Source organism: Berghia stephanieae, chromosome 4, assembly GCF_034508935.2.
Source record: "Berghia stephanieae isolate SIO BIC M18660-M18661 chromosome 4, UCSD_Bste_1.3, whole genome shotgun sequence".
NCBI classification, from domain to species: domain Eukaryota; kingdom Metazoa; phylum Mollusca; class Gastropoda; order Nudibranchia; family Aeolidiidae; genus Berghia; species Berghia stephanieae.
In genome coordinates, this window is record NC_088363.1 from 90712796 (window position 1) to 90722795 (window position 10000).

The 10000-nt window shown below is 35.8% G+C and overlaps 4 protein-coding genes across 6 annotated transcripts in view; 1 reads left to right on the plus strand and 3 right to left on the minus strand.

Annotated features, from left to right (window-relative positions):
• LOC144971642 (uncharacterized) overlaps positions 1-2098 on the minus strand; it is a 2633-nt gene extending 535 nt beyond the window's left edge. Inside the window, exons 1-3 of the mRNA XM_078912717.1 lie at positions 1742-2098; positions 1161-1313; positions 5-376 (exon numbers count right to left, since the gene is read on the minus strand). Of these exons, the coding sequence (XP_078768843.1) occupies positions 5-376; positions 1161-1313; positions 1742-1756 (540 nt within the window). The 5' untranslated portion in view covers positions 1757-2098. The remainder of the gene's footprint in view (positions 1-4; positions 377-1160; positions 1314-1741) is intronic.
• LOC144971547 (little elongation complex subunit 2-like) overlaps positions 1-10000 on the minus strand; it is a 107906-nt gene that overhangs the window by 48885 nt on the left and 49021 nt on the right. The window lies entirely within an intron of this gene.
• The window catches only part of LOC144971548 (uncharacterized), a 52997-nt gene that overhangs the window by 22844 nt on the left and 20153 nt on the right, over positions 1-10000 (plus strand). The window lies entirely within an intron of this gene.
• LOC144971643 (uncharacterized) lies at positions 2064-6191 on the minus strand. Its single transcript, XM_078912719.1, has 3 exons — positions 6138-6191; positions 2998-3083; positions 2064-2379 (listed from the first exon to the last, which is right to left on the minus strand). The coding sequence occupies exons 2-3, from the start codon at positions 3039-3041 to the stop codon at positions 2064-2066; spliced, it is 360 nt and encodes a 119-aa protein (XP_078768845.1). The 5' UTR covers positions 3042-3083; positions 6138-6191.

Sequence of the window (10000 nt, forward strand, 5' to 3'; positions counted from 1 at the left end):
ATGCTGTGATTATGGTTTCTGTTTCAGAGGCAGCCGAATTACCTGAATAATTTGTTTCACTAGCAGGTAAAATGTTAACAGCTATATTGTCTACAGTTTTCATTGAATCCTTAGGTAAGTTATTTCTCTGATTTGGGTCAGACAAAATAAAACTGCCCTTAGAATTCGGCAAAACTGCAACAGGAGCATTAGGACTTTTGAACTTGAATTCAGCAACAGGTTTAGTAGAGGAAATGCCTGTTGAGATAACGCTCGTATTTTTACTGGGATGCAACATATGTCTTCTGTAGAAATCTACAGGATCTTCTTTACCGCTTTGTTCATCAGACGATGTATTGGGCATGATCAAACAAAATGGTTCTTCTGTTTCTTTTCCCTGTTGAAATAAAACCAAATCACATTATAAATGCATAAATATTACATTGTAACAAAGGATAAGAAAATAAAATAGGGTTTCAGACTGGCTCCAATACATTTGGAAATCAAAAGAAAAACCTTGCATAATAAAAGCAATAATGAAGTTATGATGTCGTTAATTCTAAGCCTTTATGAATTGCGTTAGATTTTACACTAATATGATACCCTAACATGCTGTTTTGACAACAAAACAAAGCAGTCACTGCACAGTGACTTGGACTCCATTTTAACAAGAGATCGATAACTGTGATGTGACTTTCTCTTTGTAAAAATGGATTGGTCTGCAACTATAGTCTGATATGGGAGAAATGATTTGAAGATATCCACACTGAAAATTAAAGTATCTTTCTATTAAAACATTAGTTCTAGATTAGTTCCCACATTACCAATACTTCTTGGTTAGTGACTTAAATTGTTCTTTAACAAAACTAACTTTTTTTTTTCAAACATTGTCGAGATGGAAAGGGCTATGAATGAAAAGCATTATTAAGTTTAAAAGTTTTAGTCGAGTTAAAGGAATAGGTCTTGATTCGGTCCTACTATCTCATTACTACTTGGTGAATGACTAAATGTGTACATGAGTTGAAATAAAAATTCAATGTAAGTTTTAAAAATACTATATTGACATCAAAAAGGTCTTAAAATGAAAAGATTTATGTTAAAAAGTTTTAACCATAATGCTCTACTAATAACCCACTACTTCATGGGAGATTATTTTGTATTCCATCTTTCACCAGACTTACATCCTCGTCATCACTGTCTTCATCAGAGGGATTTGGCATGACCAAACAACACACATCTTCGTCTTTGTTCTGTACAGCAGACATATTTTGCTCCAATTCTATTTTTGGTGAAGAGGGAAGACACAACTCGTTGACAGTATCGCCCTGTACAACCTGTACAAAGAAATCAAGATTTTCACATATTCTTAGGATTATTCAGAACAAAGGAACAAATGACAGATGAGGTGTCGACTATCAGGTCTAAAATTAAAGCAAATCATAGGGAAAACAACACTATATTATTTTTTTAATTAAAATGACAAAGGAATATGATCCTTTCATGCAATCTTTGAACAATACGTAAAATTTGTCTTATGGAGTCAATAGTATCAGATCATGCACTGAATACTGAATTCATAAGACACCAATAACATAAAGTGAACAAAATTTGTGAGTCATCATTGACAGGAGAAAAAAAAAATTAGAATATTATAATTTCCAATGTACCATTACATATATATTTTTTAAAAAGATTAATATCACAATATTTAGTCATGCATTGGAATTATTGACGAAATAAAAAGACCACTGATTCCACTGACCTTTGGATCAGCCATCTGTTCATCTGGATTGGTTGTTGTTGACAAATTCTCATCTGCACTCAATTTTTGGGGAGCTTCTAAAAAGTTTCACCATCAATTTCACAATCTTGATTTAATTTATTTGTCTGGAAAGCCTCATTTTGATTTGAACAATCAATTATATCTCTGTCCACTTTCTTGCTATAATCTATATTGCCAATATCAATTTCTTTTTGACTTTGGCCATTATTCACATCAACAGTTGAAGAAAGTTCTGAGACTTCCATCACTGTTGTCATTTTATCAAGCCCATCGCCAACTGAAGGACTTTTTGTCTCCTGAATTACTGTTTGATTGTCAGACTTATTGAATTCCTGTTTTCCACTTTCTGGTTATTTTCAATGTAGTTGTGGTTTTCACAAGATGAATAATCCTTATTCATTCCAACAAATTTTCTCGTCAGTTTTTCTTTTTTGACATTGGGTAAGGATGTAAAAATACTCCTGTCTATATCAACTTTGATTTTTTTCCTAATTTCTTCTGTCTTTGGACGAGAAGCAATAGCATGAAGTCTTTCTAGAAGACAAGGTCCTGGACCCATAACTCTTTGAAAATCTTCTTCACTGAAGAAGCATCCTTGTCCACTCAGTGTTTCACTCCTATTGTGAAAAAAAAAGGACTTCGACTGTGAGTCAAAAAGAAATCTTGCACAAAAATTGACATCAATAATTAAGTTTTTGTTTTTTCATACAAATGATGATAATTCTTTAAAATATATATTAATCTAATTAACAACATACATATTCATAATTTGGATTATTGTATTAAAAACTCATAAAACTGTTTAAGAAGGGGGGGGGGGGGGGGTCTTTCTTGCTTTAACTCTACCATAGCTTTTTAGACAGAAAATAAATCTATATATCTATTTGTGAAGAGCGACCAACAATTCTAACAATAATTTGCTCCTATATCTTAGATAACACTAAATCGTTGTCAGTGATACAGAGCATCAGTTAATAAGATAGATGTTTATCAGAATAGAAATTTTTTTAAACTTTTAATTATGACTGAAAAACCTGCAGAGTTTTGCTCGTTTGGATAAATGTATATCAATTCATAAGATTCTATTATTATAACAAAAATTTTAAAAACAAATGAAGAGGGGGAAAAATGCCAATTTTACAGTCTCCACATTATGGTCCAAATAAGTTGTCTATAAAGCAGTAAATTAGATCATTGTCAAATAGATAATAAAAACTTGTTAACAGATCACTTACCTATCAGTTGCTGATTTTATTGGATCTTTATTATTTCCATCCATCCTGCTGATTTTTCCTTTTTCTATTTCATGCTACTGATTAAGCTGTCAAGTAAAAATTTGTACATAATTCAACTTTTATTACTTTTGAAGTTATGATGGAGGCATTTAAATTGCACTGTTGTAATAGCAGAGAAATTTAAATTTCATTGAAACTAATATATTAAAATTAAAAGACTATGACTGACTAAACTGATGAAATCCCCACACATTTCACTTTGGCTGCGTTTATTCAGAGTCGACTCTGAATAACACTCTACAGCTATTCAGTCGGGAGTCCACTCTGAATAACTGTCTACGGCTATTCAGTCGGGAGTCCACTCTGAATAACTGTCTAGTTATTCAGAGTCGGGGCTGTAGACAGTTATGAGTGATGAACTTCCAGTTACCAACCACATAATTTTTCTGTTTTTTTTCTCTCCCACCTCTGTTTAACCCTACGGGAAAAATCGTTTTACTTTTTGGTATTTTCTTGTCTCTTCTGTCATGGCAGTTTTTTTGCATTGCGGCCGCAAAATTTTCAATTTTTTGCAAATTTTCGAGATTTTGCACCAAAAAATATTGTTTTTTTAAAATTTATTTTTAAAAATATAGTGGGGACCAGTGATGATAATCTTCCGCGGATTTCTGGGATTTTAGGATTTGTTCATAAATGTTCCGTTGTTTTTGTCATGTCAAACATTTTTTGCTCAGTGGTAGTTCAGGGGGAAAAAAAACCAATAATATGCCTTCTATCATTTTTTGACACCTCTGCTCAGTTGCATGAATTTTGGTGACACTCCTTTATTTATGACGTTAGTCTAGACACACTGGCGCCAAATGTCAAAAGTAGCACAAGACACATGGTGGCCATGAATGGGAAGATGATCGAAAGGAAAGGGGATGGAGCAAATGGGTGTAAATATTTGTGTACTTTTTAGCTGTAGCATGATAGTACATTAATTTGGCGATTTTATAAGTTTTATAAGCGTGCCTTTTTTTTTTTTTCTTCCTTTTTAATTTTTGTTTTGTTTTTGTTTGATTGTTCTGAATTTGTTAATAGAATTCATTACAACTTGTGTCTAATTATAAAACAATTTTTAAAAAAATTAAAACTCAATTCATTAATTCTCTCTCTCTCCTCTCCTCTCTCTCTCTCTCTCCTCTCTCTCTCTTTCTTCTCTCTCTCTCTCTCTCTCTCTCTCTCTCTCTCTCTCTCTCTCTCTCTCTCTCTCCTCTCTCTCTCTCTCTCTCTCTCTCTCTCTCTCTCTCAGCCACCCTTCTATATTCATATTATGTTTATAGATATCATTTGGTAATAGAGAGATAATAAGTTAGGCTGATCGATTTAAGAAATGATTGGTTATAGGCTAATTTAAATTTGCTTTGTTGATGGAATATGTTTTGCAATTGATTAAAGATTCTTATTTATAAGCGACTGAAGTTGAAATATCGCCAAGTTTTAAGAATTTGGCACTAAAATTGCCAAAGTCACAAAGTAGTAAACTGGTATCAAATTGAAAGAAACTCATCTCGCGAGAACTCAACTCGATAGGCTACTCGGCTCTAAATATCTGTACACATGGTTATCCAGGGTCGACTCTGAATAATCATCTACAGTTATCCAGAGTCGACTCTGAATAACCACTTCGTTTCATTTTACGCTGTGATTATCCCCAGACACCTGTCTGGGGATAATGAAAATTCGTTATCCCGTGACACATATTTGAAACTCCGCTCTTTTAAACAATTATCGACATTCCAGAATATGGAATGTTTCCAAATACACATAGAGATTAGGAAAGTTAATAAAATATCTATGTTACTACATATACACAATATGTGTCGACTTCGAAGTGGGTGTCATGGCCGAATGGTTTAGTCATCTGCCCTGGAAGTGTTACCAGAATCGACGTTGTGGGTTCGAATCCTCATTCCGCCACTTTTTTAATTTAATTTTATTTTAAACTTCCGTCTTCTTTTTACAGAACGTTGCAAGGGATAAATGTCACATCAATCCTCCCCCCTACCTCTTTTTTTTTTTTTGGAGCGAGTCTATTCTTTTCTCCTTTTTTGTTTGGCCTTTTGTTCCATTTCTGAACATGAATTTCTTAAAATTGTTTTTATTTTTAAAAATAATTATTGTTTGTTTTTTTCTCCTCTATCTGACCATTTGGTCGCTCTCGGAATATTTCTGTTTGTTTGCTTTTTAATTATTTATTCTCTTTAGACACTTTTTGAGATCGGAGTGGGGACGATTATGACAATTTGCTAGACACTGGAAAGGAACCAAGAGAGAGAGAGAGAGAGAGAGAGAGAGAGAGAGAGAGAGAGAGAGAGAGAGAGAGAGAGAGAGAGAGGAGAGAGAGAGAGAGAGAGTTAAAAAAAAAAAAGAAGTGGGGGGAGGATGGATGGGACATTTATCCCTTGCAACGTTCTGTAAAAAGAAGACAGAATTTAAAAAATAAAAAGTGGCGGAACCAGGATTTGAACCCGCAACGTCGATTCTGGAAAAACTTCCAGGGCAGACGACTAAACCAGTCAGCCATGACACACAACTGATTTAATGTTGGTTCATTTTATGTTTTTAATATAGATATTTTATTAACTTTCCTTATTTCTATGTGCATTTGGAAATATTCCATATTCTGGAATGTGAAAAATTGTTTAAAAGAGAGGAGTTTCAAATTGTCTGGGAATAACGAATTTTCATTATCCCCAGCAGACAGGTGTCTGGGCCTGGGGATAATGACAGCCTTCATTTTTGTAATCATCCTAATTTTGACAAAAATTACCTCTGTCGTATTTTTTTACTTATCATTTAGTATACATATTTATATTTATTAAATGAAAACATCCCAGATTCCAAAGATTTGTCATCTATGTTTTTTTTCTTCCTTATTGGCACCTTTCATTGACTGACGACTGAGGACCGTGACCGAGTCCGAAGAAAGTGAACGCATTTTTTCAGCTTCTCATTCTCACTTCACCAATAATAAAGTATTCAAATTAAGGCAAAAGAGTGCCAGTCCATCTTTCATGGGCTTTCAATAACGCTTCTTGAAACTAGATAGTAACGCCTTGCAGAGAAAACGAACATAAGACAATAAGACCACTGACTTAGTCACTCAACTCTAGTGATTCTTGACGTCTGACGTCTGGTTTCGTTTTCGTTTTCAAGTCGTAAATTGGGATTCGTTTCGCTGTTTCGCTCCTCTTAGTTTTGTATTTGGAACTGTGTTTTCCGTCCACTCGTGGACTGAATACACAGCTGTGTTTTACTATTACTACTAATATTGTTACTACTACTACTACTACTACTACTACTACTACTACTACTACTACTACTACTACTACTACTACTACTACTACTACTACTACTACTACCACAACAACAACAACAACTATTACTATTACAGTTACTGCTACTGCTACTACTACTTCTACTAATAAGATGACGACGACACCAGGAACGGTAGTTTAGTCTTTTAATTTAATGATATTTTGTAAAATTTGATTTTAAAAGAACCAGCCGCTTGAAATTATACATATTCCAGAAATATAACAGTAATGTCTTCTAATACTAATAGGGGGATAATTAATTCCAATAGGTATTGCTGTGAGATTTTGTACTCGTCCTGGAATTCTGTGGGTGAAATTCCCCTAAGGTAGGGGAAGTTGGCCGTCTTGGGCTGGTTGTTGATTGACCCATTATCTTGTTGACTTCCCCATCGCCCTTGTATCATTTATTCTTTCCATGTTCTTGTTCTGGAACAGGATTGAGACCATTTGGCTCCCCCTGCCTGGAATCATATAGTGGTAGGTAGATAGTTAAATGGCTTTGCCCAGCATTTGACTTGTCGGTGAGAAGTGAAACTTTTACTTCTTTTTTTTTTTTTTTTTTTAAAATAAAAAATCATCACCCTAACTCTGAGAGTCTTAATTAAATATGAGAATGAATAATCATCTCGTACTTATTTCCCTTTTGGCGATAAACACCGTCTCAAGGTCTGTTGGGACATATTTAGGCTTTAATCTTTGGCGCCTGTGACCCAAGATTGCAGGTATATTTAGAATCGTCCTTTGTGATGTGTGTTTTTTGTACCTTTTTCACTTTCATTAAAACGACCGCAACTTGTCATAATCACGCCCCCTCTTGGTGGACTTCATGGGTTAACATCTGACTAAACTATCTCTTTATCTCTATACTATACCATTAGGATTCCATGTCATTTACTGTCACCCCTCTCTGTCCTGTTCTTCAATGGGACCATTTGGTTTAGCGCAGGCCTGGGATCTTGAAAGAAACGGTGTATTTATTGTTCTCTACTTATGTTAGGTTTTATAATAATTTGCATTTGCAACCATTTGAGTGTATGACATGTACGCCAAATTGTTTCAGACTCTGCTATTTAAGTAGGCCTTTTAAAGAGCGAACTTGTCCCCAAGTGGTAATTGACCCCCCCCCCCCCCCACACACACACACACACACCCATAAACACATGGACAGGGATATCACTTGTTGTTTCTCTCCCATCCCATCCCCCTATACGCTTTCCAACTTGCCCTTGTCTTGGATTATAATTATTTAGTTTGTCCTGGCCCTGATATATCCAGCACGGTTTACTCGAACACGGTTTCCTCGAACTCATTCTATGTCCCGATTATTTTCCTTATTAATCTTTGTTATCATTCCATTCGCTTCTAGAACTAATTTTTACCCCGAGCACCGTTTCCTCGAACTCATTTCACCTAATTAGATTAATTGAAGTATTTTTTTTAATGCGACCTATGATTTCGACCACTGTGATATTGACGGTTACTGTGTAATCTATCTACAGTGCAGATATACAATATGATACACACACACACACACACACTCACAAACACAAACATTCACACACACACACACACACACAAACACACGCATACACAGACTCCATCGCCGTTTCTCATAACCAACACTCCTCTGCTCATTCTTATCACTTCCCCATTTGTTCTAATCTCAATACCACGCGCTTCCTAATGCTTGAATACGACAGTTAATGAATGTTGTAATACAGCAATCCCCCCCCCCCCAACACACACACACACACACACACACACACACACAGACCCCAATTTCTTGTAACATATGTGTATTAAGTTATCACCCTCAACATAGGCAATAAAGTAAATAAACAATAAAGCTCCCTTTATACATCCTCAAGTGGATATTTGTCTTAGGGTAGACTGGAATAGCCCACGGCAGCTCAGCGCTGCAAATTGAGCTATGGAGAGGTAGCTTGTTGAAGGCCACGTAACGCGGTGAATAATTGAACTAAGTATCTTTCAGGTTCGAAGCTAAGACCAAACCGCTGACCCTCACTGTACCCCCCCCCCCCCCCTTTTTTTTTTTCTCCCCCTATCCATCAAGTTGTTTTGGCAAGGTACGGTTTCCTCGAACTACAGTTTCCTCGAACTTTTTTGCATGTCCCGGGGAGTTCGAGGAAACCGTGTTGGAGTGTATATAACTGCCAAACACCACTATCTATATTATACTAGTATTTTACTATAAATTCAATTATTACCATCTAAACAATCCAGACATGCTACCATTTTGAGGCGTTGGATCACATTTTGTTTTTTAACCGTTTCATATTGCGCCTTATCAACTGGATTTACTCCAAAACCACATTTTATAAACGCTAGCACTATTCAGTATCTGATACTGAATAGTGGTTTTGCACTATTCAGTATCAGATACTGAATAGCGGTTTTGCACTATTCAGTATCTGATACTGAATAGTGGTTTTGTACTATTCAGTATCTGACACTGAATAGTGGTTTTGCACTATAATACGGTGTTTTTTTTTACGAAACCTGACAAAGTTATGGGAAGAGGGCAGCTGTGGGAGTGAATATGGGACTCAGAGAAGTGTACACCAGTGGGGAGTGAACCTGGGACTGGGTTTCGGCGAGTTTCCAAATAAAAAGCAATTACTTTTTTTACGAAACACGATGACACCTGGCAATATCCGACAAAGTTATGAGAGATAGGCAGCAGCGTGTGTGTGTGTGTGTGTGTGTGTGTGTGTGTGTGTGTGTAGGGGGGGAGGAAAGGATGAACCTGAGATTCAGGGAATAATAATAATAATAATAATAATAATAATAATAATAATAATAATAATAATAATAATAATAATAATAATAATAATAATAATAATAATAATAATAATAATAATAATAATAATAGATCTTTATTGTCCATAAATATGGCAATTTGTCATTTAGTTACACTTGTAACCCATAGATACTCTCACCGTACTTATGTGTAAAATAATTACATGGCCGTTAACAGCATTGTCTCTATCGGGAAAGTGTAATATATGAGTCCCATATTCATTCCCACAGCTGCCCTCTTCCCATAACTTTGTCAGGTTTCGGAAAAAAAAACACCGTATTATAGTGCAAAACCACTATTCAGTGTCAGATACTGAATAGTGCTAGCCTATGGGAAGTGTACACCAGTGGGGAGTGAACCTGGGACTCTGGGTTTTGTAAAAAAGCAATAACAATATGGGGGGGGGGGGGGATTACATTTTTACGAAACCCGACAATATGCGGCAAAGTTGTGGAAAGTAGGCAAAGCGTGGGGAGTGAACCTGGGACTCAATGAAGTGTACACCAGTGGGGAGTGTACCTGAGACTATGGTTTTCGGCGGGCTTCAGCTAGTTTCATGTAAAAGCAATTAATTTTTTACGAAACACGACGAAACCTGGCAATATCCGAGAAAGTTATGGGTAGTAGGCAACAGTGCTGGGGAGTGAACCTGAGATTCGGGGAAGTGTATTACTAGTGGGGAGTGAACCTGGGACTGGGTTTCGGCGGGTTTTGAAAAAAAAAGCAATTACTTTTTGTTTACAAAATGCACCAAATCCCAACAAAATGGGGCAAAGTTATGGAAAGTAGGCAAATAATGGGGAGTGAACCTGAGACTAAG